At 43.2% G+C, this 27,931-nt stretch overlaps 4 protein-coding genes across 5 annotated transcripts in view; 2 read left to right on the top strand and 2 right to left on the bottom strand.

Moving 5' to 3' along the window:
* Positions 1–292: 292 nt before the first annotated feature.
* Positions 293–8,310, bottom strand: LOC144202902 (protein kinase C and casein kinase substrate in neurons protein 1-like). Of its 2 annotated transcripts, none has more exons than XM_077726010.1 (10): positions 8,172–8,310; positions 3,541–3,647; positions 2,363–2,519; positions 2,063–2,298; positions 1,825–1,980; positions 1,550–1,725; positions 1,076–1,196; positions 880–1,004; positions 591–796; positions 293–526 (listed from the first exon to the last, which is right to left on the bottom strand). In XM_077726010.1, the coding sequence occupies exons 2-10, from the start codon at positions 3,598–3,600 to the stop codon at positions 417–419; spliced, it is 1,347 nt and encodes a 448-aa protein (XP_077582136.1). In that variant the 5' UTR covers positions 3,601–3,647; positions 8,172–8,310; the 3' UTR covers positions 293–416. The 2 variants fall into 2 exon arrangements, with proteins under 2 accessions (XP_077582136.1, XP_077582135.1); XM_077726009.1 differs by having other exon boundaries at positions 3,541–3,655; positions 8,172–8,308.
* Positions 8,311–8,864: 554 nt separating this feature from the next.
* Positions 8,865–10,214, top strand: rps10 (ribosomal protein S10). The gene is made up of 6 exons (XM_077726012.1): positions 8,865–8,980; positions 9,368–9,517; positions 9,595–9,769; positions 9,845–9,922; positions 9,995–10,050; positions 10,129–10,214. The coding sequence occupies exons 2-6, from the start codon at positions 9,368–9,370 to the stop codon at positions 10,168–10,170; spliced, it is 501 nt and encodes a 166-aa protein (XP_077582138.1). The 5' UTR covers positions 8,865–8,980; the 3' UTR covers positions 10,171–10,214.
* Positions 10,215–10,653: 439 nt separating this feature from the next.
* On the bottom strand, positions 10,654–16,198 carry nudt3b (nudix (nucleoside diphosphate linked moiety X)-type motif 3b). Its single transcript, XM_077726011.1, has 5 exons — positions 15,899–16,198; positions 14,675–14,785; positions 13,249–13,293; positions 13,086–13,170; positions 10,654–12,684 (listed from the first exon to the last, which is right to left on the bottom strand). Exons 1-5 carry the CDS (start codon positions 15,995–15,997, stop codon positions 12,512–12,514), a joined length of 513 nt encoding a protein of 170 aa, XP_077582137.1. The 5' UTR covers positions 15,998–16,198; the 3' UTR covers positions 10,654–12,511.
* A 6,713-nt stretch (positions 16,199–22,911) lies between these two features.
* Positions 22,912–27,931, top strand: part of grm4 (glutamate receptor, metabotropic 4) — a 98,153-nt gene continuing 93,133 nt past the window's right edge. Inside the window, exon 1 of the mRNA XM_077727069.1 lies at positions 22,912–23,385. The gene's annotated coding sequence lies outside the window, so the exon portion shown is untranslated. The remainder of the gene's footprint in view (positions 23,386–27,931) is intronic.

Below are 27,931 nucleotides of genomic sequence, written 5' to 3'. Positions count from 1 at the left end.
TAGCGAGCTAGAAAGGTGAGGTGCACGTAATCAAGTCGCTAGCGAGATGGGTTCCATGTAGTTTAGCTGGCTAGCTAGATGGGCTCCGGGAAATTAGCTCAATAGCTAGAGGGCTCCACATGATTAGCTCGAAGCTAGCTGGGCTCAAGGTAAATATATCACTAGCGAGAGGGATCCACATAATTAGCTCGCTAGCTAGCTGGGCTCCAGGTAATTAGCTCGCTAGCTAGAGGGCTCCACATAATTGTCTTGCTAGCTAGCTGGGCTCCAGGTAGGTAATTAGCTCGCTTGCTAAATGGGCTCCATGTAATTAGCTCTCAAGGTAGATGGGGCTCCAGGTCATGATCTTGCTATCTTGATGGGGTCCATGTAGTTAGCTGGCTAGCTAGCTAGGCTCCACATAATTCGCTGGCTAGCTAGATGGGCTCCACGTAATTAGCCGGGTATAGACCCAGCTGACCGCTATCCAGACGACCTTTGCACCAGCCTTGTTCATCTTCCTCTTCCAGTTTTGTCAGTTCTTCTCCTGAAAAGAGAAAAACAAAGTGTCCTTAAGCTCGAAAGGGGATTGGTCGGTTACCGGTGGGTACCTGCTCGGAAGCTGAGCTCGTCCTGCTCCTGGCCCTCGTAGTCGTAGAGCGCCCGGACCCGCACGCCGTCGGCCGGCTCGTCGTCGAAGGGGTTGGCGCCGCTACCGCCGCCGTTAGCGTCGCTAGCCGAGTTGGGCGCCGTCTGGTCCTCGTCCGACCACTCGTTGGAGGCCCGGTGGGGCTGGCTCTTGTCGTAGCTGTTGACGCTGAGAAACAAAATGGTCCAATTCATTCAATTCCTTCTTCTAAAACAAGATGGCCGGTGCATGTCCCAAAACTTTTGACTCACCTGCCCTGATCTCCGGCCTGCGCCCGATCCACCGCCGTGGTGACGTTGGTCAGCATGATGGAATCGCTCCCTTTCTTGGACTTTTCCCTCTTGGTGATGTTGTGGCTGAGGTCGGGGTTGTACTCCTGCAAACAAACAAAAAACAGGGTTGTCAGTGGTGGTGGTGAAAACAAGTAACCCGTGTGGGGGGGCGTACCTCGAACTGGGGCCAGTTCATGTACATGCCGGGGCCGTGGTTGTTTTTGAACCACTGCAAGTCGTCTTGGGCGCTGGCCGACGTGATGCTTTGTTCCAGTTCTTGGTACACCGACGCGTAACTGCGTAGAGACGGACGGGGAAAGTTACATTTCATTGAGTTTAGTTTGGATTTAAGCAAAAATAAATAAAATAAATAAAAATAATAATATAATGATAATAATCATTCTTCTTTTTCTACTACTACTACTACTACTAAACACTGCCCCTAGCGCCCAGCCCCCCCAATTGAGACTTGCTTTTTTTTCCCCCCGATTTCATGTTTATGTTATTGATCCTCAACCTTTCCCTTGGACTGAGACCGCAACCAAACCCCCACCCTAAGCCCCGCCCCTTCCAGGAATGCAATTTCTAGATAACCTCATTACTAGCGGGGTCAACTGTCCCCGGGTCCAAAGCGCTCTGCGATTCCTACCTTTGGTTTTCTGTGAGGTTGAGATGGCGTTTGACGTCCAGGAGGAGCTCTCGGATGAAGCTGAGCCTCCTGTCCTCAAACTGCTGACTCTGGTCGAACACCTGCTCCATGCTCTCCATGTACTGAGGCGTGCATTTGTTCAGCTCGTCCAGTGACTTTTCATACCTGTCCTTGGCCTGCAGATAAAAACACCACAGATCTTAGCGTATTTTCTCGCATATTAGTCACCTTCGCGTATAAGCCACACCCTTAAAATCGTTGACGAAGCGGGTCACCTTTTGGGAGTCCACTTTGCACTTGTCCACTTTCTCGTGGAGCTTCTTCAGCTGGTCGGAGGTCACGGAGGCTTCGCTCTTGCCGTTGGACTCTCTGGCGGAGGCCATCTTCTCCTCTTTGCAGGCCGCGTGGTACACCTTCTTGGCGCCCTCCAGCTGCAAGAGAAAACCAACAAACCCAAGGGTTTTCATGGTCAGAGACCTAATCCCAGGTCGCATTCCCTTCAGATGTCCTCACCTCCTTGAGTTTTTTAGCCCAAGGTTTCTGGGCCTTCTTGAATCCCTCGTCCGCCTCTTTGGTTTCCTTGAATCCTCCCATCATCTGCTTGTGGTAGGAGTCCTTCTGCCAGTTCTTGACTTTCTCAAAGGCGTCGGACATCAGGTTGTTCTTGACCTCGTGGTGGAGATCGCTGACCTTCTCCGCCTCCGTCATCAGCGAGGTCCAAGCGCGTTCCACCGTGCCGTACTGCGGACCTGGTTTGGGCGGAGGGGAGAGCCTCGTTGTCATCTTCTGCGGCTAAGTGCTTAGCTTGGTTACCTTTGTCTACTAGCAGTCTCCATCTCTTGGACCAGTCCGTCAGTTGTTGGGAGTAGGCTTTCTCGATTTTAGCTCGCTCTTGGATGCAATTCATGAGGTCGTTGCAGAGTCTGTGACCGTCGTCGATCCGCTTCACCGTACGCTTGTAGTTTCCCACCTTTACAATAGGAGAGAACAGTCCAATTTAATGAAAAAAAAAACTGGGACATTGCTGTGTTCAAGTGTAATTGCACCTCCACTGCATTAGATGGCCGTAGAGGGGAAAAGCCAAAAGTCCTCTACCATTCATTACAACTATAAGATTATGATTTGCTAATTAATTAAAAAGAAAGTGGCAATTTTAAAGAGTTCACAATATTTCCTGGAGATGAAGTGTAGTTGCACCTCCGCTGCAGTAGATGGCAGTGGAGGGGAAAAGTCAAAAGTCCTCCACCATTATTCAATATTATAACATTATGTCTTTAAAAAAACTGGGACATGGCATCATGACTACTAGAAGGAACATGTTCAAGTGTAATTGCACCTCCAGTGCATTAGAGGGCAGTGTAGGGGAAAGCAAAAAGTCCTTTACTATTATTTACTACAATAACATTATAATGTGCTCATTACCTGGTACCTGGTAGTTGTTGGCTATATAAAAAAATATTAGTATATTCTAATTGGTTCATGTGTTTAGCTAGTTTTACGACGCTAGACGTCCAATCCAGTTTGACAGGGTGGGCCAGAAGTAATCGCTAACAATCTACATCTATAATGCCGGCTCTCCCATTTGTTACTATATGTCACTCAGCTCTCATCCATAATAAACGACCGCTCGGAACTCCAGTTACTCGTCGGAACGACCAGTTCCTCGTGTCCTCGCATTAGAAACTCGCCATCTTGCATTATCCCTGAACTAAGAATTACCGCATTTACTCGCATATAAGCCGGGAGTCTTCCTCGTCTATTTTTTTAAATTCTCTGACAGGTTCCGCTATTTAATTAGCATGACAAACCTCAAGCTAGCGGGACTTTAAAGTAAGAGTATGACTTTTCCTCGGCAGGCGCCATCGAAATCCTTAGCAGCAAATTGTCAAATGAATCCAGCCGCGACCGGTTCACTCAGAGTTCGAGAGACGCTCGGCGGGGCCCCGCCTCATCCACGTCTAATTGCAAAATTCATTTTCAGGGGTTCTCACCTCCCAGAAACTGTCGGTGCTCTCCTCCAGGCTGACCGACTCGTCGAAGGTGCCGGACATGGTGGCGGCGTGAGGTGGGGTGGGCGGGGCTTCCTTCCTTCCTTCCGCTTACACACTGTGGAAAAAAAACATTTCAGACTTTAAGACACTTTGCATCATTTAGAGTAATCTTCCATATTTATGCAAATCCACGTTGGTAACCCTGAAGCTAGCTAGCATACGCAAAAGGGGGCGGTTCAAAGTCGACATCCAACTAAGGACAGGGGTGTCCTAACTATTCCAATCGTATCGTTTTCGTGGGTTGGTCTGAATACCCGCACTTGCCACGTCACCCCCGAGGACCACTTTGGGCCGAGATCAATAAATGGAAAGAGCGGCTATTCATCTTTGTCGGAATCGACCCGTTGACATTTCCTAAGGGACGAGAGAGAGAGATTGGACACTTGCAGAGTCAACGAGAGTGAGCCTGCTGTTGCTAATTAATTAGCATTCTGATCGGAATGACGACTTCAATCGCTCTTATGCTGTTCTGAATCAATTAGCATTAGCATTAGCGAGTAGAAGTACAAGCTCAGGAGACTATGGTTCAAGTAAAGTTGAAGTACAGGTTTAGAGACTTGATGTTAGCAATTGAATACGTTAGCATAATGCCCAATGCCAAATCTGTGACGGGTGATGAATCCTTGTGGGGTCCTTCAAATTAACTGGTCTGTTTTGGGGTGACGTTTCCAGGAAAGCCCGACAAATGTGCGACAATAGAAAGAGAAGCGTGTGTTTTGATAGGAAATCAGTGGGGTGGAAACGTGGGGGCGGGGCGGTCGTGGCGTGGGTATTTGGGTCAACCATCACAACACTTTGAACAATAAGAGACATGTCAGCGATACCCTCAAAATTTGAAATCCACTCCGTTGACAATTTGTTGTCCAAATCCAGTTGAAGACGACTAGCGTATCACGCTAGTTTAATCCATTAGCCTGAGACACCCTGGGGGTCGCTTTTGTCTTCTCCCATGATTAAACCCACGCGGGGAAGTTGGTAACGTGCAAACCGCCCAGGGAAGCCAAATCCCGAGACTAGTTTTTGAGGCTCGCGGTTTCTCCGAGTGAGCCGAGACAAAGACCACCGGCGGTCCGGCACAACCCCCTACCCGAACAAAAGCTTACCCCCAGTCCTCCGTGAGCGGCGGGGTGTGGTGGGGGGGGCGGAGAAAACACGTGGTCCGGGGCCGAGGAACTCCTCCGCACCCCGGGCGAAGAGACCATGTACGGACCGAGTTCGCCAGGAGAGGGACGGCGACCGGGCCGGAGCGCTAATTGCGCGAAGGGCGTATCTGGAGCGAGAGAGCGCTAATCCCGCGGCGTGAGGCTCTGATGGAGCGCCGACACGGGTGGGAGGGGGTGTCGGAGTCGGATGAAGGAGGAGGGGGTGCCGGTGGGGGGGCGTGTCGCGTCTTGGGATGTGCAGGTTTTGTTGTGGTGTCGGTATGAGCTAACGCTAGCCATACCTTTGCGTTTTAGTAGCAAATTCAATTGAAATTGGGGACATTGCCATTAGCTCAAAGTTATTCGGCTAAAAAAATAGACTTTTTGTTTTTAAACAGTCATAGGGAAGCAAAATACGTTGTTTAATGTCCAGTTTAACATTTATTTTATCAGCCTGACCCTTTTTTCCCCTCACTGGTCCACATTTTGGTATGTCATTTGGTAAAATCGAGCTAATGATAGTTAGCAATGAAACAAAAAACAAAAACCTGGTCAGTTAGATTATATTTCTTAAAAATGTTAGCTTGTTTGCTACCATTGACGTCGAACAAACTTGGAACAAAGATAAGCCAATTCAACATCGTTTTGCCACGACCAATCTGGTGGAAGTGGGACGATTGACAAGCCAATGAACACCGCTAACCCTCTAAAAAACATAAAAACAGCAGAAATCTTGTCAATCTATTTCCTTAAATTCAGCCTCATCCTGAACGAAAAAAAACAAATTTATAAAACGTAACTGTCAACAAACTCCTCCCTACATTGATAAAACAAACATTCCCAATTAAAAATCCCATCATTCCCACCACAATGAATTGGGAGTACCCGTAAAAAAAACACACTAGCCCAAGAAAACAACAATTTTGCAGCAAACCATGGCGAAACCAAAGAAAACAAATACAGAACCTGAAATATTCCTGAGAAGTTTCAGAAGACCGTCGCCGCTACCCGCCTTAAACACACATCCGCACGCACGCACACCCGCGCGCGTACATCACACACCCGCACACACACACAATTCGGACACGAACTTTGCTTCTCCAGTCAAAAACGCATCAATTATTAGCGAGGGAGGACCACGGGGGGAAAAAAAGGCATGACGCGGCGCCATCCGCTCGCATGTCAATCAAAAATGTGGGCGGGGCCACCTGCCCGAACCCTGACAAGCTGTCCTAGAAAGACATGATTTTTTTCTTGATTCCTTGGTGGACGAAGACAGATGTTGAGGCCATCTGGGCGGGACTTAATCCGATTTTTTTCGACGAGGTGGGTGGGCGCGCTTCTGACCTTCGGGTGGCGTCCCGCCATTGTACGTTGCGGTTTTACGACGGGGCGAATTAGAGGAAAGAATGGTGGTTATCTCTGGGATATTGATGGCCAATTGTACCATGGACTCTGGCTTTTTTTTAAAGGGGTGGAATAGATTATGTTGACTGATGATTATCCCGCGTTGGGGAGTGTGTGTGTGTGTGTGGTGTAATGTGGGGTGTGTTTACGATCTTTTTTCGACTTAGTCGGCACGCTAAACTACTAAACTGGTTGCACGAGTGGATTGGACGAGAAAAAAAAGGGATGCGACACTACGATAATTACTTGCGATCGTGGGGAATTGAAATTGAAACAGAATTATTATCACATTTGTTTTCATTGGCTATTTCAAAGTATGTTAAAGTAAATTTTTTTCTCAATAATTCCTTAAAACTACAAACTTTGATTGGAATAGTGATTTTTTAAGGGTCAGCGTACCTGTAGAAAACTCACGCAAAGATGCAAACTACAAAAAACCCCACTGGGAATCGAACCCTCGATCGCATAGTTGTGATGCGATTCGGTTAACCACTTTACCACCATGCCACCCCGTTTTCTTTAACTTAGAATCCAATCAAAATAGTGAGGTCATATATTCATTAAATGAAGGTAATGGTTACATTGTGGCTAATCGGACTCTTTAAACGACATGGAAGGGAAACATTTTGGCGTGGCTAACAAGGTCGCTCATTCAAGGCGTCCAGACGAGACTGGACGCGAAGCCGGACTTCCGGAAAAGGGGCCGCAGCTGCGAACGACGGGAGGAAAAAGGATGGCGCTTGTTCGGATCTTGGGAAAGAGCCACCCCCAAGTACGACGTCCAAAAAAATGAGTCAAGCACCCCTGCTTTTAGCCACTTGGGAGGTCACAAAGAACAGAGGCAGGTGGCAGAGCAGATGTGAGCACAAAAACGGAAAGGTGGCGCCCTCTGGGAATAACAACAAAGTCCCAAAAGACCACTCCTTTTAAATGGGTTACATGCGGGTGTTGCACCCTCGCAAATTAGCAAAAACACAATCTCTCTCTTGCTCTCATTTTCAAAGAAAAAAACCCACAAAGACTTGTCATATATACCTCGTCTCATTTTCAGAACCACATTATCCTTATTAAGATCACGGGGGTGCTGGAGCCAAATTAGTGGCCAGCCAATCACAGGGCACAAGAAGACAAGCAACCAATCATTTGTAGCTAGGGGCAATTTAGTGTCCATTCAGCCTACCATGCATGTTTTTGGGAATGTGGGAGGAAACCAGAGTACCCAGAGGAAACCCGCACAGGCCCGGGGAGAACATGCACACTCCACACAGGTGGACACAGGACCCCATAGCTGCGAACCACTGGCTTTGTTATACATTAGAAAAAAATGCTAACATTCATTAGCATGATAGAAACTGATCATAGAACAAGCTACACTTCAGAACCGTGGACAGAGCCCACCCGGCACACAAAATCAAGTTTCAGGCATATTTCAAAATAAAACAACACATCAACAGCCGGTACTTTAGCTCGAAATTCACCTACTACCCAAAATTATCAATTTTAGTTGATAATATCGAAACATTGTAATATTAAAACAATATTTTATTATTTTCCACTTCAGATTCGATTCTTACATTCACTAAGAGTTTAATTAAGATATATAGACAGCACACCCAATGAGTATGTGAAATGGCTATCAATGGATATTGCGGTCTCACCACCATTGACGGCGAGAGACGTCCTAATTTGACTGGCCGTCAAACCAATTGACTGGACGTCTATCGCCGTCTTTAAACCATTTGGACAAGACGTCTATCGACGTCTATGAGCTAGCTCAACAAAAAAATCCGATGAAACCGTTAGACGAATAGAACCTTCTAGTTTAATCGTCTTAAAATGTATAATTTCCAACGCTACCGTGCGCTTATTGTGAAAAATCTCCTTTTATTTCTAACAACCGCGGTTCGTGTGTGACCAACAATGGCAGGCGAGGAGTTAATAACCGTTAGCATGTAGTACGTAAGATACCTAGCATGCTAGCAGGTGCTAATGGTAGGAAATGATAGGAAAAAGATGACATACCAATGACGGCGAGCCGCTCGGTGGTTTCAGTGTGGCCAGACGGGGGGCATCGCTTCTGCTCTATGGCGAGCTGGCCGGTGACGTCAAGCGACAGATGACGAAGCGCATTTCCGGGAAGCTCTTTGTCTGTTTCAAAATTAAAGACAACACGTAACCACACGGGTAATTGCAAGTAAGTCTTATTACGCGATGGATTTCGCAGTATAATCACATTTAAATGATAATTATAAGTCAATGTTTACAAAATGTTAAAATATATCAAACAAATATAAAATATCAAAATGCTTTCAATATTTAAAGTCTATAAATGGCAACAAGAAAAACAGGTACATGACTTAATACCACAGTTAAACAAATACAATTACTAGGATAGACTAAAATTTAAACTTAATGAAATGCAACCAGGCATCATAATTAAATTCTTGAGTTATTGTGAAAATTCCTTTCTGCCCTCACGACCATTATTATACAAACATCCTATAAATCTGATTCTAATCTCGTTATTCGTTGTTAAATTAAAATTCTAGTGTTATTATACCGTAAAACCGACAACAAAATCACTTTCCATAGAATGAGCTTTCACTGCTAATGACGACAATAAACGTTAAATCACTTGTCTCATATTTCTGCCCTAAATTTGATGAGTTCACCAATCTATATTTGACGGAGAATGAACCACCATTTTCTCTGCAGTTCTCTTCCGATGCAGCAGGGGGTGCTATCTGCAGCGACGCTTCTACCGAAAGGCTAAATCTTCCTGACCAGCAACGCCCGTTCCTTCCGGCTCCGGTCTACTATCAAGTGGAAAGGTAAAGTAACAACTGGCATCCAAATCTAAATAAATCTCGACCATCGTAATTATAAATAAAATTTCACCCAGCACAATCTTTCCTTACACCCATTTGCCTTGAAATAATTAAAGTATTTCCAACGCGAGTGTCCATTATAAGTCGATGAAACAATGACAACCGGGCGGCTACGATGTTCACAGACGGCTGCCATTTAAAGCTAGCGGTTTGTCATCATATGTTAGTTTTTCAAACAATAACGCTTAACTAATAAACCCGTGCTAATACGCCACGGCTAAAGACATTTTCGTAGCGACCGGTATATAAACGCACACTCTTAAATAAGCGCGAGTTAGCACCGCACCGCTAGCATGCTAACGCTGTTTTGACGTGTTTACTCACCGACAGATGCTGATGCCCAAGAAGAATCGCATTGCTATTTACGAGCTCCTCTTCAAGGAGGGAGTCATGGTGGCCAAAAAGGATGTCCACCTGCCCAAGCATCCCGAGCTGGCCGACAAGAACGTGCCCAACCTTCACGTGATGAAAGCCATGGAGGTGAGCCCCAAAATGGATCCTGTCAATGTAAAGGACACGATTAAACATGGCTGCTCTTTTTGTGTACCTCAACACAGTCCCTCAAGTCTTGCGGCTACGTCAAGGAGCAATTTGCCTGGCGCCACTTCTACTGGTACCTGACCAACGAAGGCATCCAGTACCTGCGGGACTTCCTCCACCTGCCTTCCGAGATCGTGCCCGCCACGCTTCGTCGCCAGGCCCGCCCCGAGACCGCCAGGCCAAGACCCAAGGGTAAGCTAGGAGTACGAATCCCCCCCCCAACCCGAGGCGCGGTGACCTTATCCTCCGTGGCTTCTCTTCTCGCAGGAACCGAAGGAGACAGGCCAGCTCGCTTCAACCGTGGAGAATCCGACAGGGATGCGTACAGGAGATCTGCTGCCCCACGTACGTATTTGGATATCTGTGAAGCTTTTCCTGAGAAAATTCTACTAATTTAAAACAAAATTTTTCTTCCAGCCGGTGCGGATAAGAAAGCAGAGGCCGGTGCCGGATCCGCGACAGAGTTCCACTTTGTAAGTATGGGCGAGTTGAGGTAAAAATTGACGTTTGGAAACAATGCTGACGATTTTTGTGTCTTTTTCTCGTTACAGAAGGGTGGATTTGGGCGTGGCAGGGGACAGCAGCCTCAGTAAATTTATACTTTCTGTACAATAAAGAAAATACAAAATGAGAAAAAGTCTAGGGTCTTGTATTTGAGGGAAAGTGTGGAGTTTTATTTAGGTGTATGGGCTGTAGTAGTACTTCCAATTTGGTCAACAACAAAAAAAATCTGTGTTTACATTATTTTTAATGTTCACAGAAATAGTACTAATTAAATTTTGCATCTGGCCTGTGTGATTTAACAAAGTAATATATTTGTTAATTTTAAAAGTTCCAATCACAAAGCCTATAAACAAAAAAAAAATACATTTAAGTATTTAACTCAAAAAGTATCTTTTTTTGCTACTTGCATATAATGTACTCTTACAATGTGATTATGATAAAACTGAGTTACATTTCTTAAACGTTCAAATTTAAACTGGCTGTAAAAGCTCACATCTCCATAGCAACCATTGACTACCTCTATAGGGTTCAAGTCCAGAATGGAGAAGTGAATGCAGACATGAGGCTGCTAGTGAAATACTGGTGTTTTAATGTTGGCACATTTATATTACAATCTTCAGTCTTCTTGCGCTGCGTTTATTCTACAGTCCCAAAGGAGAGAAAGGAGGGCGGGGCCAGTCTAGTGACACGGTAGTAAACAAAAACATCTTAATTTGTGGCCTGAGAGGAAGTGCATGAATTGTCGGGAAACAAACAATTCCATCCTACACTTACTAAATGACTTCTTAACCCATTTTACCACAAGATGGAGCCCTTTCAATTTGGTCAATTGAACATCTTAAATATTAAAAGTAATCCATTTAAGACAAGTCACGTTTAGATAGCAAGAGCGTGCGCGCTAACGGAAGTTAAAAGCGGATAAATCCTTAACCCGACGTGAAAAATATTTCCTTGTCGACGATATGAATAATACGAGGTCGTTGCCCTCCGCCGTTTTTGAAATGCACATTCAGATGACACGGCGAGTTTGCGGGGGCGTCGTAAACGTAAGACTTTGGTCGCCACGCCTGTCCGATTAGTCGGCCGTAAACGATGCTAACCGCTATTTTTTTCCAGATTGTATTCTGCCATTTGTGGCTTGTTGACAATCTGTAAAATGTGCAAATTAGCTTAGGGAAATGTGTGGGTATTTTAACAAGTGGACTTTAGTACCTCACTCCACATGGACAATCAAAATGGCTGCCAGGCTTCCATCTCGGGTCAGTCCTACATCGCAAACTGCCGGCTGACATCTTTCCCGTACACTAGCTCCTCAGTCTCCTGCAAAAAAGCCAAAAATTAAAAGCGTCTTGTGTTTAATCACGTGTCCTCCCCCGCCACCGTTAGCATCCACTTAGCTCACCGCTAATTCCATCCTGACGGCTAACTGGCTTTTGAATCCCAGTGGTTATTTCCAAACATTCCCCCCCGTTTTTGTACTTTTTCGCCACTATACAGAAAATCAATGTACAAATAAAAATCTCTCCCGTGCTTATCTTACAACAGCGCCTCCAGTTTTTCACAGTATGAAGCCGACGGCTTTTCGTGGCTAAAAAGACGTTTAGAGAGGAAAAAGAAAAAAAAACTACTTTTTTTAACAAAAACAAAATCATTTAACACGTTTAAAAACAAAGTGTCACACTGTACAAGGCTTGTTTTGCGCTGCATCTTACTTTCCACGTCAATTTTCAGTGGGGATCGATCTCAAAGGTTAGCTCAAAAGCTAGCGCGCTAGCTAGCTCGTCACCGTCAACGGCACCGGACGAGCGGACCCTCGGGGGGCGGAGCTTAGCCGTCGTGTAAACAATCAAACCCAACAGGTGGGGAAAAAAATGGGATTTTTTGAAATGTCGTTCGACCTTCGGCGTGCGGCGGAAGACGTTTGAGGGGCGCCGGAGCGCGCTTCCAAACATGAAAAAAGGGCTAAAAAGCGAGATTGACATTCTTTCACTCGCTTTTTGGAGTGAACGTGCGAGACGACGGAAAAGTGGGAGAAAATTGAAAAAAATAAAATAAAAAAAGAGCAAAAACAAGAAAAATGGCCGCCGAAAGCCTATCATTTTGACGCACGAGAGATACACACTGACGTGACGACGGTAAAAAGTAGTTCTTGCAATTCCATTAACGCGCTACGGGGGTGCAATTTCGCTCTCTCATTTTTTTTTTTTGCATGCGACAAAGGTTTCGCTAAAAAGAAACCAATTGGAAAATGTACAGAGCACGTTTCCATCGCCGTTCCGAAGGAGTCAGTCGGGCGAGGCAAAAGCGGGCGAGAGTAGAAGAAGAAGAAGAGTAAGAAAGAGCAAGCGCGCCAGGCCAAGCACTCCCGACATGGAGGGGCGGTCGGCCAATAGGGAGCACTGTTCAGTTCCGCTTTTTTTTTTTTTTTAGTTATCTGATATCCGAGACAGAGCTCTGGGCGATGCTGATGGTGGCCACCAGGGGGGTGCCGTTGCTGGTGAGGCAGCTCTCCTGGAGGGCTTCCAGGTAGGTGGCCTGCACGGGCTTGTGACTTTGCAACAACTGGATGGCGTCGTCGATTTTAAACCATTCCCTTTTCCTTCCTGTTGGGAGAGAGATCATAGTGAGGAGTTAAGGTGGGGGACAATGACCAAAACATTTTTTTGTACCTGATTCATCATCTATTCGTGGATTGGACATACAAAAACTTAGATGGGCGCTGTATAAAGGGTTAATAATCATCGCAATTATGTTTTTCTTTTACATTGAATTGAATGAAAGCATCACCATTAAGTGATATTCGAGGGATTACTGTAATTAGCAAAGTGCACAAACAACAACAAACAAAACTAGATACATAATCAATAAATAGGTAGTCAAGATGAATAAGTGCTCACATAAATAAGGAGGGTGGATAAATTGACTAAAGTGGGGTTTTAAGTCAATATTTGATGTGAAAAATCCTGAAAGTAACATTCAAATGAAATAAAATGTGGGTATTTACCGATATTGAGCGAGTCCTCCCAGTCCTCCAGCACCTCCGTCACCACCAGAACGTAAACGAAGGTCCGGTGCTTCCTCTCCTGGTTCTGCCGCGGGAAGAGCAAAGCGCGGGAGTCAGGCCAGCGTGCGTCTCAAACATCGGCGGCGAAGGAAAAGCGGCTCACCTCGAACACGCCCACCAAGCGACCCAAGATCCCTTTCACGCCGGCCTGCCCAATCAAACAAGTGCAAAGTTAGCTATTTAATCATTCGTGCTATATCGCTGAAAATCGCCGTTATAATATGCGAACGTCTGCCTCGCAGTTATGAGGTCGAGGGTTCGATCCCAGGTGGGTCGTCACTGTGTGGAGTTTGCGTGTTATCCCTAGGCTTGCGTGGGTTTTCTCCGGGTATTCCAGTTTCCTCCCACATCCCTAAAATATGCATGCTAAGCTAATGGTATGCTAATTGTATGCTAAATTGCTTCTGGCTACTGGTTGTTTTGTGCTCTGCGATTGGCTGGACACGGGATGGACCACAGTACCCCCCCACGACCCTTAGCGAACTTAATACCAGTGACTTTGTGGCATGACAAGACAAAATAAGCTTTCATTCAACATCAAAACGTCCAAAATCCAGCGCTCATGCCAATTCAGGTGTCAACTTTGACGGCAAGTGAGCAGCCAGTGACTTCTTCTTCATCTTACGCTCTAAAAATAACTTTTCAGGGCACTCCGTGTCAGTGCTGAGAAGCGAAGAAGAAAAAAAAGTCAAGGTCTACACTTCCCAGCTTGGACTCGAACCCGGGCGAGACACCCACGTGGAAGCCGAGCCCTTGACAACATTTGCAAATGGTGGCCGACCCGAGCCGAACCCCGCTCGACCTGCTTTGACACCCAAACAATGCCGTTGTAATGTAACACGATGCTAGCGACATGTTGCTAAGGCTCTAGCGCTAAACACAACAACTCAAACCAGGTTTAAGCGCTAAGATTTAGCTTGTCATAAAAGCTAGCCAAAGAACAATTGCAGAACGTCAACAAGTTGGCCAAGGTTACATGTTTTTGTCAACTCATAATTGTTTATTGGCTCTTACCAGTGTTGTTTTGGAAGGTTTTTAAATTCCTGATAAAAGCTCCTGATGGGTTGGCCTCGTATTTCGCAGAGCAACGTTTTATAAATAAAGCTGGAGTGGGATTTTTGGCTCACAAATTTCCTTCACTTAATTACTTTTATATTGATAAGTTCCATTTTTTCTTGCCTTAAGTCATTTTCTGACTATGAAAATTAAAAACAAACTAATAATTCAACAACTTTACATTTCTATTAACCCCTTATTACATTTTTAATCAATAACTACAGTAAATTCAAATGTACTTTGCTTGTAAACTGACTATTACGATTTTTAAACACCCGTAAATAATACAAACAACAACATAAAATTTTAAGTTATCGTTTTTTACAGTAATTTAACACAACTAACAAAGCCTAACTATTAAAATAAAGTTTGACGGATCAGTGTATTACATGAAAATATAATTTAAAAAAATCTTGCACTTGCACATTACAGTACGGGGGAAATAATGCGGGTGTACAAAAAGAGGAACTCACCTCTTCGCACACTTCCCGGGTGGCAGCCACGTTGGGTTCCTCCTCGGGTTCCATGCCTCCTCCTGGAACAATCCACTTATCGGGGTGTCTACTACTGCTCACTAGGAGTACCTGCAAAAGAACCCCAAAATAAACAACGTCAATGCTTGCACGGGTGCCACTTGTTTACACAATTCCGGGATTTTTTCAGGACAAATTTTTAGGAACATTTAATTCATATGGGACAGCAGATTAGACAAGGGAACTACACAGTCACTTCTAGAGCCAGCCATTGGGTGATTTTTTTTTTTTTTTGGTACAAAATCTTGCAGTAAAGGAGGAAAATATGTGATAGAAGATATTGTAAAACAAGACGGCATCTGCGTATTAATATTTTCCCTTTTTTTTAAATACCTGACAGTGGTGATGCATTTTTTGTTTGTTTTCTATCCAATACTACATTAAGAGCTTGCTAATAAACGGTTTCAGTGGATTTTAGTGCATAATCATCCATGTATTAAGTAATAAAACACACAAAAAACATTAACACTATATTTTTGGGGGAAATTTCTTAGCAGTACTTACCATTTCTAGCTAGCTATTAGCTGTCTCACGGGTTTTGGTACCGACGACGACATACGGCAGTAACCAAACACTAACAAAACAAACTACAGTGTGAGGACGTGACTCACAAACGATGTTAAATGTCTCACTTAGGCAAAAATTGTCCAATTCATTGTTTTTTTTAAAATACAAACATTTCATCATGACCCATGTAGCCTATCGACCGAGACCAACATCTGGGTACCGGTTAGCAGCGGTGACTGTTACCTTTTGTTGAATAAAGTGTACACGGTGAATAATTAGACCACAAAGAAACGTAACATAAATTCTAACTATCATTTTGGTGAAAGCGAGTCATTGTTTATAACCATTTCGGCAGACGGTTGCGTTTCCTGGGAAAGAGCCGGCCGGCGGAACCGTATTAGCATTAGCTGTTGTGGGGGGAAAAACGCTAATAATGAAGATGATTACATAACGCTAAGAAAAATAAAAGACACTGTTTCTCTGTAACAATGACGCATTAACGTTAAATAGACCGACTAACACACGCAAGGTGGTAAAAAAGGTATAAAAAATAACAGTCCCGCGGACGAATATGTTCATTTACAGTTAATGCTAAGGCTAACGGCAGCTAACGCTAGTTAGCGCGGCCTAGCAAATTGGCCACATCCCCGAATTCACCTCCTCCTCCGACTCGGTCCTGAAGCACAAACAGGCGGCGCGTTTCTTGTAGCCGTCTCCGTCGTACGTCCGGGTCTGGTTGGACTTGAGCTTCATCATCGCGAGGGGCGGCGCACAGACGTTCAAAAAGCACGACGAAGGCGACGCTTTTTAGACGCAAAGTCCTCCTCGGGGGGCGAACCTCGACGTTTTCACGTTAATAGAAATAACTTCTTCTCCGCTTCATTTTCACACAACCCGGCGCATCCACGGCACGGTCGCCATTACAAGGAGCCACCTACGCCCACGACGTAATTTAACCTTTAATAAGCGCCGAAGGCGTACGAAAGTTACGTACAATGTGTTTGGGAATCGAGAGGCGGCTTGCTGGGGAAGCGCAACGCCGTGTGCCGACTAGCGTGACCCGGTGGAGGAAACCGACTCGTTGGCTTTCAATGCCCATGACATTAATTTTGCTCCAGATTTATACAGAAAAATCCATTTTGGATACTATAAAGACTATTTGAGCGACCTGTTAATTTATCATGAAGGTAGAGTGAGGTGTCATTTTGAGTTAACAGGTTCAGCACCGCGGATTAATGGACAGCGCCTCCTTTAAATGATGGAATATGGTTTTAATAATCAGCCTGTAATCTCATTTCAAAAGGCACATAACTATGTATTTGCAAGCACAGTTACTGCTATCCACTTTAGTTATTTTGTAGCTAATTATTTGTGATTACTTATTCAATGTTGACTACAGTAATCCCTCATATATCGCGGTTAATGGAGAGCAGATATGGCCGCCATAATCGAAAAATCGCGAAATATTAAAAAACTGTATTTTTTATTGATATTTTTGTATTTTTTAGTTTTTTTTTACTTCAGTGATGAGTCCTAGTAGCAAGAGTAGCTTACGTTTACGAGTTTTTGCGTATTTTTTCTCATTTTTATGAATTTAAATAAAATAAAAAATGAATAGCAGAAAGAAATTGCAAAGTAGTGAACCCATTTTACTAAATTATTAATTTAGTGGCGCAAAACAGTTTGAAAAGTGGTGTATTTACTCATTAGTGCTACAGTTTCAAATGTAAGCGAGTGTGTTAAAAGGCTAACATTGTTTACATTGTGAGTCTAAATATGCATTAGTGATGAAAAGGATTCCAATACTGACAAAGTTCCAAATGGCACGCTTCGCTAAAAGCTTGGCGACGAGAACGCTGTGTTTTGCTGTGCTGTGTACTATTGTGTACTTGTGTATTTGTGTACTTGTGACTTGTTATTAAGACCACTGCTGTTAAGAAACATTACAGAGTGCGGAAAATGAAAAATGTAATTAGAGCCAAGTGTTGCCCCGGGCGGGCGGGCGGATGCAGCAGTAAATATGCAAACGTAATTAAACTTCAGTGGTAAGAGAGTCTGCCAGCCGCCCAAGTGGGTTTAAATTTGTGAGTTTTGTGGGGTACGTGAACGCAACTTTACATTAACACATTCAAATTTAGATTTTTGTTTTCGCAAATTCCGGTTAAAAAGGTCAAATAAATATAATTTTACCTCTCAAAATAGTTGAGTTTCCCCACTAAAATGTATATTTTTGGATGTTTTTTGGGGGTTCAAATGCAATTTTGGGGAGATAAATTATTAAAATAGTTAAGTAAAACTTTAATTTGGTAAGACTATAGTCTAAAAAAATCAAAACAACAACAAAATGACTACTGACTTTTTACTTAGCAAAATATTAATGATATTTTTCAATGAAAGTACCTTAATGTTTTTTTTTTCTCCAAATTTAAACATCTTTTTTGTGGTTACAATCTGTTTTTTTACTTGAAGAAATGCAATTTTGTAAAAAAACAAACCTCAGGGTTAAAATACTAGTTGTTATTTTGTCATTTTAATATGTATTACTATTATTAATGTTAATATACACTAACCAGATAAACAAATAATTATAATTCCTAATACATTACCTCAAAATATTTAAGTTTAACCATCAGTCAAATTTTCAATGTAAATCGACATCCCATTCCAATTTGGACATGCACTTTAGCCTAATATCTATATTCGAGTGAATAAGAAACAATCAAAAATCTCCCCATTGAAGTTCAACCATGCATAATAACAACAGATCCAATTATCTTTACGCATAATACAAAGCGTGTACTAATGACTTTTGTTTTTCATTCTCAAGAATGAATACTAACACATCAAAAAGGAAAACATGTATATAATGGGGTCATACTTAAGTGCTTGGTTGCAATGGCACTCTCAGTTTGACGATACACAGTTGCCATGGCAACCGCACCAGGCCTTCATTCATTCCCCAACGACGGACAATTTCGTCCAAGCGAGTCTGTCCGCCAGAGGGCGACAATTTCCTTAAAAAGACCTTACATTAGTTGATATTTGCTGCCTTTGGCGGCTTTAGACGTCCAATCCGTGTGGATTTAGAGGGTGGTTGGCTAATGGGAAAATTCCCTGACAGTGTTAGAAGAGAAAATTGCTATTTATTGAAGGACTTTCTTGTTTGCTAAAAGCATCCGAGGTGATCGTTTGTTTGTCAGCGCTGTCAAAACAAACCACAAAAAAAATCATATGGGAGTACTGTAATTTTTTTTATGTTTGCCTTCCAGCCGCAAAGATTTGTCACATTTTGAAGGGAAAATTAGCGTTCCGAGTGGAAGTACTATTAGAATATGACTATTTAATGGCTTACCAGTATGTGGGAATTTTAATAAGTGAATAAATCTGCTTAATGTGTCACTCACTCAGAATTGTGCTTTTCTAACAATTCTAGTTTTTCTACATCAATATTTTTAAAGGATTAATAAATAGTGGTAGTTTAAGTGGAAACATTTGTCTATATTTGGACCAGTGATGTTTTAAATTCAATTTTTGCACTGCTTTTTCAAGTGAATTCATTTTTTGGGGTTGTTTTTGAATTATTATTTTTCTTCTTTGTTTTATAAATTAATTATTTTCTCTAGAGTTGTTTTCTTTAAAAATAATTTTAATTATTCGTTTTTGGCGTTGTTTTTGAATGATTTTTTTCTTCATTTTTCAAATTAATTAGTTTTTTGTTTATTTTTAAAATTACTTATCTTCTTTCTTGGTTTTTCAAATTATTTTTTTCAGGGGTTGTCTTTTTTCTAAATTATTCTATTTTAAAATGATTAATTAATTTAAAAAAAACAAATTAATTTAAAAAAAACAGCCAGGGCTTTTATACCAGTAACCCACTCTGTGGGATTTCTCCGGGTACTCCGGTTTGGATTGGATTGGATTGGATGCCCCCACATTCCAAAGTCACTCATGGCAGCCTGATTGGACACTCTAAAAAAGCTAGCTGGGATAGGCTCCAGCACCCCCCGCGACTCTAGTGAGGATATAGCCATTCAGAAAATGACGATGACGTTACCCTTCACCACCAAAGTACTGCAGCCTGAATCATATACACGATGCTTTCTACCACCACCAGGGGGAGCTCTCACCACACTATTTTTCTCCTACACCTGCCATAAAATAAAATAAAAATATATGTTTATATTCACCCTAACATACGCCACCAAGAATGATAAAATCAGTAAAGGGGAAAGAAAACGAGAAGCGGATTGGACGTAATGGCGCAGGATAGAAGAAGGACGACGTCATTGACAACTGCCAAAAACAACAAATATATATATTTATATATATTTTTTCTTTTGAGGTGAAAACACGATGTTCCCAAAATGAAATCCAGCGTGCGCAGCCACCCACTGGAGATGGATGGCTTTTAACGTCGGAGCACATTTCACATCCACACGCTGCTACTTAATTGCTTGTTTTTTACGATGTGGCGTGCCACAGAAGGATTCTGGGTAAAAAAAAACTGTGATTGTACATGGTACTGTGAAGAGAGAGCATAAAGATGGCCCGTGTGGTGCAGCCGCAGCCAATTTTTCTTTACTGTTGGCTTGTAAAATGGGGGTCATCGCTTTGAATTTGGGAGACCATTCAAGCCCCAAAGGAGCATTTTTTTTTATCCATAATATGGGTATTTTTTGGCCTTGTCAAATGGTTTGGACGTCTACCAGTTAGAAACTATATGTTAAATTCATAATAAAGATGAAAATAGATTCCCAGGTCACTTGCTGTTGATTTTGGTTCACTTTTTGCAGATTTTGGTCCATTTTCGAGTCCCTTTTTGTTGATTTATGGGGATTTTTGGTCAATCTATGTTGATGTTGGGTTACTTTTGTTTTTTTTTGGCTGAAAGATAATAATCAATGACAGGTTAAATGGATTTTAAACGTTTTTGTGGGTATTAGCGATTGGCTGAATGTTTTATGTCATTTTTTTGGTCAAATTTTGGTGGAACTGCATTTTTGGCAAAAAAATGACAAAAAACAATGACAGGTTAAATGGATTTTAAACGTTTTTGTGGGTATTAGCAATTGCCTGAATGTTTTATTAGTATTTTTTGGTCAAATTTTGGTGGACCTCCATTTTTGGCAAAAAATGACAGGTTAAATTGATTTTTAAAAGTTTTTGTGGGTATTAGCGATTGCCTGAATGTTTTATTAGTCATTTTTTGTCCAATTTTGATGGAACTTCATTTTTAGCAAAAAAAAAATGTATATATGGTTTCCCTTGATTTTGTGTTTTAAAAAAAATGTTAAGAGTAATCAAAAATATCTGGAACTTTTCGCAGTGTTACGCGTATGGACTAAGGGGCGTGTCCAATGAAGGGGCGGAGTCCTAATATCAAATGTAAACACTCGCCCATAAGTTAGAAGACGATTTCTTATTGTAGCAAATGGTCAAGTGTCTCCAAACTTTTGAGAGCCCTAAAAAAGAGCGCCATATTATATATATTTTTCCCCTCCACAAAATCACTTTGTTGGCACTGAAGGACCCCTGACCTTGTTATTTTCTATTCCAGAATAAAACATTTTTTTTCTCCACCCGATTGAAAATATCGGAAAATCTTTCCATTTTCGCATGAGTGACGCGGAAAAAAAATAAAAAAATATTTCCGAGCTGTCAACTCGACGTGGGAACCTTTTGAACTGTGGAATTTACGCGGGGAATAATTCCCATTATGTGTCCGTGAAATGAGCGCTGTCTGGGGGCAGGCGATTACGCCCGTTGTCGTCGAGCGGGATTTCCGACAGCGACTGGAATTAAGGTGGATTTCCATTCCCCCCGCCCCGTGACTAATTGACGAGCAGCCGGGATCGGGAGCCGTGAAAATGCCGTGTTTTTTTTTTGCGTGCAGATGCTCCGGGGAGAAGAAAACATTTGATGAATATTCATTTTGGGATGGGAACTCCTGTCATTGTGGCTTTTTTGCCCTCCAAGCTTTTGCTTTTGTGGTCTCGACGCTTTTGTGGCGTCTTTAAATAAAGCGACAGTCATCGTAAAAGTTCAACACTTTCCGATAAAAAAGGGCCTGCAAATGTTGAAGTGACAACGTAAAACGTCAACAGCTTCTAATAATGCTGCTGTAAATCCATCAAACAGACAATCAATCCAATTAAATACGTGATTAGCTAGTGAACTACTTAACAAACTGGCTAGCAAGTTAACTACCTAACTAACAAACTAACAATCTAGGTAACTACCTAGCCAAAAAGTGGCTAACCAGCTAACTACCTAACGAACAAACTGGCTAGCAAACTGAACATTAAATAACAATCTAGCCACCTAGCTAAATACCTAACTAACAAAGTGGCTAGCTAGCTAACTATCTAACTAACAAATGGCTCAGTGGCTAGGCAACTAACTATCTAGCTAACAAATCGCTAAGTGGCTAGCTAGCTAACTACACAAGTAACCAACTAGCTAGCTAACTACCTAACTAACAAATTGGCTAGCTGGCTAAATAGCTAGCCAGCTAATCAGCTAGCGAGCTAACTGGCTAGCAAACTAAACAATAAATAACAACCTAGCCACCTAGCTAAATACATAACTAACAAAGTGGCTAGCTAGGTGACTATTCAACTAACAAATGGCCAGCTAGCTAGCTAGCTAACTAAAACTGACAGTCTAGCTAAATAGCTAAGTAACTTGCTAGCTAGCTAAGTAACAGGCTAGCCAGCTAACTAACAAGCTAGCTAGCCAAACAACTAATATTTATGCTGTTAAAATTCCAGACTTCTAGCTAACAATTCAAAATAAAACAACTATGTACTGTAAATCTAGTAAAAGTTAAACAGGATTATATAAGGCTGTTGTAAATCCGGGAAAGATGCAAAGCGTGAAATAACAAACTAAAATGTTGCTAAAATTGCATGGGTTAAAAAAATAAAAGACTTGTGTAAAATTTAATTAAATAACTCTACAGTAAATCCTGTAAGAGTTGAACAGGTGAAAATAAGGCGGGCGTAAATCCGCAAAATCCGCCGAGCGGTGACGTGCCGTAAAAATTGCACAAGTCAAAAAAATGGCTGCTTGTAAATTCTAAAAAATAAAATCAATAAAGAAGAAAATGACGACGGCAAAAATCCAGTAAAAGTCCAACCGCTGAAAATAACGCTGGCGTAAAGCCGCAAAGTGATGAATTAACTCATGTAAAATTTATAAAGTAAACACACAACTATTCAATCGCTGCCAACCTGCACGCTCAAACAGATTGGACATCAACTCAGACTAGGGTTGGTTTGCGGGCCGTTTTAACGTCAACCATTTTAGATATAATATTTAAATTTATTTTTTATGGATTAAATGAACTAAATTAATTAAATGCACCGGGCCAAATCTGGCCCCCAGGCCGCCACTTTGACACCAGTATCTTAATGTTATATTCTTACCTTATCGCAAATCCACATATTGCTGAATATTGCACTGTTGCATCATGGGAAAATCACCATTTGGACACTTCTCTTTACAATTCTCCATACCTAAAAAAAAGAAAAAAAGAATTTACAACGGCCTTAAAAAAAGCGTCAAATATTCTCATTTTTGGCGCTCCCGCAAAACTCCCGACTTTTTCCTCCCACCGATTGGACTTGATATCTTCGTCACGCTTTACGCCGCACACCGCCCCCCCCCCCCTCTCACGCGCAGTATCCGCCGCTCGCCAACACACACTCGAGTCCCGCGGCGCGGGGTGATCGAGCACCGAGACGCGTCTCCGGGATGGATGCAACAATTCCGCTCTCCCTTTAATTCACGTCAAAAAAAAGAGAAAAAAAATCCCCCCCTCGCGAATACGGAGCCGACACCGTCACCCCCGAACGCGCGCTGCTCTGCCATCGACACCTTCGTCTTCCTCGCTACCCGCGCGGATAAGAAGCATCAATCCCGCGTGGGAACGTCCACCACGGAGGACGGAAAATAACCCGGAGGGGAAGAAAAAAAGAAGAAAAAAGGGAAAAAAAACAACCCCTCCCCAAGTTGCAGACTTTTCCATACCATTTCGCTCATTAAGGATTTTCTCATGGATTTTACCCGCACACAAACCCACTGAGGACTGCCGCGTGCGGGTCACTTTGCGGGTGAAAAGGAAGAAGACCGTCCAAACGCGGGTAAGCGCTGCAAACGTGCGTCGATTTCCCAATTTCACCACTAGGTGTTGATTTTTTCGTGTGTTTTTGTTTGGGAATTTGAATAAATGCGTCGTGGCGTTCGGTCGTGCGGGTTTTTTTGTCGACGTACGGGTTTGCCCGTGGTGTGGAACCCGCAGGAATGGACGGAAAGTGGTCGGATGGACGGAGACGCTGGTTTTGAGGTAGCAACTGGTGCGCTTCACATGCAGTTTTTTTAGTGGGAATGGATCTTTATCTTTGTGACAAATTGGACGTGAAACTAGTTGGAATGCGTCCCAAAAAATGTGCTCTTTTTCTTCTTTTAAACTTTAATAAGCGGCATTTGAAGTCGATGGACGGCGATAGACGTCCGATCCGTTTTTCACGGGGAAAATGATGAATGATGAGCATTGGTGGTCACAAAAATGATTAAATTGTTAATTAAAAGACAGCTCGAGAAAATCCTATAAAATCTGGAAAGATTAAAATTAATCAACCATAAATTCGGTTCAAATTGCACATGCTAATATCACTATAAATTCCCTCAGATGGTTGCTGGTAAAATAATTAAAAAAAACATAAATGCTGGCCTAATTCTAATAAAAAGCTGCTGCCAATGACGTCAATAGACGTCGAATCTGTTTGGGACTGTAATAATGAACAATAATGATGATGAAGGTGCACATATAATTAATCTCTTTGGTAGATATGACCCAATACTTTTAGACTTTTGAACTGACACACAGAGGACCCACCTGGGATCGAACCCACGACCCCAGAAATGCGAGGCGGATGCCAAATTCTAGCATACAATTAGCCTAGCATACATTTTTTTGGTACTTTGGGAGGAAACCGGAGTACCCAGAGAAAACCCATGTGAACATGCAAATTCCACTCAGACAGAACCCATCTGGAATCGAACCCTCGACCCCAGAAATGCGAGACAGACCCCGAATTTTAGCATACAACTAGCCTAGCATGCATATTTTTTGGTACTTTGGGAGAAAACCCCCATGAAAATACAAATTCCACACATAGAGGACCCATCTGGAATCGAACCCTCGATCCTAGAACTGCGAGGCCGACTTGCTATCCACTTAATCAACGGACTGCCTTGGCTAAAAAAGTGAAAAATATCATGATGGTTGTATCCCTAGCTATTTCCACCCACCAAATCGAGCCAATTGAAAGGAAGAACCAAAGTGGGCTCCATTTCTGTAACCGCCACGCCACGCACACGGACTCCATTTCCCCCCACACAAAATGCTCGTTTTTTTTTCTTCTTTAAGCATGAGCTAGCTAGCGTCTCCCCCGCCGACGTTGCATTTGGAGCGGAAGATAAGACGTGGAGAAGGGAGAAAAAAAAAAGGAGGCGGGATATGGCTCGGCGGGACCAAGGCAAATTACCCCAGACGTCAAGCGTCTCTCTCAGAGTCCATTTTTTTCTTCTCTTTTTAAAAAGTTGTGTATTTTTTTTTTGCCTGGTCAGAGCCTGGGGCTAATTACGCCGCCGCCGCCGCCTCTTGAGTGGGATTGCAGACAATGGCATATTTGCTAGCACCTTGCTTCCCTCCTGTCTCCTCCGTCCATCGTCCAAGTGAAGCTGTGAGACTAGCGCGCGGCGCAAAGCTAATCTTGGGCCCCCGCCGAAAAGGGCCGCGGGGGGCACGTGGCCCAGAGGCCGAGGCCATATTAAAGGCGCTGTGTTGTTGACGGTGCATTGAGCGTGTAATGTCTCCCGTCCACTGGCTGGCTTGCTGGCTCACTCGCTCATCTGCTCGGAATTCCAATGACTTTACAGCCACTAGACGTCACATTTGTTTGAACTGGGAAAATGGCGTCTATTCCTGTAGACCCAGTCAGTCAGGAAAGGCGGTAATGGGAGGGAATTTAACACTGAAATGAAATTTTTTGTTGGTTCGGTGGAAGAGTGGTTGGCATTTGGGTCTCGCAGTTCTGGGGTTCTGGGTTTGAACCCAGGTGGGTCCTTACTGTCTGTTGTACCAAGCTTGGCTTGTGTTGGTTTTCTTAAAGCACTCTGGTTTCCTTCAACATCCCCAGAACATGCATGCTAGGCTAATTGTATGCTAAATTTTGGCATCTGTCTTGCATTTCTGGGGTCGTGGGTTCGATACCAGGTGGGTCCTCACTCTGTGGAGTTTGCGTGTTCTCCCTAGGGCTACATGCCTTTTTCAGGGTACTCCAGTTTCCTTCCACATCCCTAAAACATGTATGCTAGGCTAATGCTATGCTAAATTGCCCCTAGCTATGAGTAATTGGTTGTTTGTTGACATTTGCCCTGAAATTAGCGGTCCTCCAATTCAAAATACCCTGTAGTTAGCTAGTATAGGCACTAGCACCCCTGTTAAAAACGGTATTCAAATGAAAAAATGAATTAAAAACCCATGCTAGGCTTTAAAAATATAGAAAAACATCTCGCCATCTCAATGCTAGAATCGCATTAGCATCTCCGTACTGACTGTCAATCACCTAGCATTGATGCTAACCCAGATAGCATCTTTCCACCTAGGCGAATCTACACATTGGCAGGATTCCACTATTTTAAAGTATCTTTTCTGGATTTCCCACTAAATAGCCACCAAAAATGTCGACTAGAAAAACCTGGAGTGTGACGCCTTGGCCAGATTTTTCCCTCCCAAACAAAAGCCACCCGCTAAATTTTGCACGAGCGCTTTCTTGGGATTACCTCAACCGTTTCCGCGGTCAAATTCTCGCCAGATTTGAGAATAGCGAGCGAGCGTTTGTGTCTAAAAATGTGCGCCTTTCCCTTTTCCGCCGCCAGACACCATCTGCTCAGCGGGGAGCTTTCCCAAACAATTTCACTGCGGAAAAAAAGGAAAAATTAAAAAAAAAAAGGTGAATCAAACACATGGACGGCGGCGGATAAACAGTCGGTGGGTCGTTTCTGGTGTTTTTTGGCGTCCCTCAACGGCGCCATTCATCATCACCTACCAAAATAAATCCCACACTCTTATCGCAATGTTATTTCGCACGCTCATACGCTACAGTAGCTGCGATATGACAATATTAATAATAGAACATAATGGCGTGCGCGCATAGGCTTGTACACGCCGAGCTTTTCACATTAAAGGGAAGAAAATGGAAATTAGGGTTGTTCCAAGTGCTGGGTCAGAGGAAAAAATAGCTTCAATGCCTTTTAGAGTCAGGATATAGGTTACTGGTGTCAAAGTGGAGGCCCGGGGGCCAAATGTGGTCCGCCGTAATCAATTTGTGCGGTCCGGGAAAGTCAATCATGAGTGGAGACTTTCTGTTTTAGGATCAAATTCAAATGAAGAGTTGAGATGTATATCAAATTTCCTGATTTTCCCACTTTTAAATCAATCATTGTCATTTTTTAACCGTTTTCAGTGTTTTTGGTTCAAAAAATGTTTGTAAAAATGTTTTAAAAAAGCTAAGATAAACATTGTTTTAGATCTATAAACAACGGAATATTCAGGGATTTTAATCCAGTTCATTTAATCACAAAGTGAGGACCCACCGGGATCAAACCCACGACCCCAGAACTGCGAGGCGGGCGTGCTGTACACTATACCACTGGATCGGCCATTTTGAATCATACCACGAAAAATGATACAATTTAACTTGAAAAAAATGTCATCTATTTTGGACAAATGGAAAAAAAATGACGGCACAGTGGAAGAGTGGTTTGCCCTCCGCCTCGCAGTCCCGAGAACGTGAGTTCAATCCCCAGTCAATTAACTCCAAACATTAGAAATACCACCATCTGTGCCTTTAAAAAGCATAAATCATAAGCAATAATTGAAGTTTGAAGAAAGCCACAGGTAGAAATTGCCACACACGCCAAGCAAAGTGGCGGCCATGGTCGACTCGGAATTTCCTCCGCCTGATATTATGCGTCTGACATTTCATTAATGTTGAAATATTGTCTAACTATTATAGGTTTCCAGGTTATGAACAGGGGGGGAGGGTGCAGGGGGGGGCTTTCACCACGGCGGGGAAGGGAAAAGACGAATTCGCTTGGTTGGCCTGAGTCACGGCGTTCTTCCTCGGGCGCCGTCCAGTCAAATGGAGTGTGAAATGAGTGCACTTAACATCCCCACCGTGGATTAGTATGCGCATTATCTTACAGCCGGGCGGATGGCCCGCTTCCACGCCATCTTGAAGTGCCCCCCCCCCCCCCCCCCCCCCTCCCCACCCTCGACGACGTGCCTCCCGCTTCCATTTGTTTCCGCCCGTGTCCACTTAAGGCTCCCGACACGCCTCGGGCCATTTGGCGCTCGACTTTCCGACGCACCTGAGCGAGAGCGAGTGGGGTGGAGTTAGCGACGGAGAGAGAGATGCTTAAATGGAGGGGGCGGGGCTTGAGGTCTTTGTCCTATTGATTAGGCTTCATTTTTAGTTGAAGAATTTTAGCGAGGAACTTTTTATAGTGTGCTCAATTAAAAACTATGAAAAAAACAAAAAGTTGTTCAAATGAGTGGCACCAATTCAAATGAAGTGGGCGTGGCTTGTTCCTTGGGTGTAGTTTCAAGTCGTGATCTTG

The sequence above is a fragment of the Stigmatopora nigra genome, chromosome 10 (genome assembly GCF_051989575.1).
Source record: "Stigmatopora nigra isolate UIUO_SnigA chromosome 10, RoL_Snig_1.1, whole genome shotgun sequence".
NCBI lineage: Eukaryota > Metazoa > Chordata > Actinopteri > Syngnathiformes > Syngnathidae > Stigmatopora > Stigmatopora nigra.
This window is presented reverse-complemented; position numbering and strand designations above follow the sequence as displayed.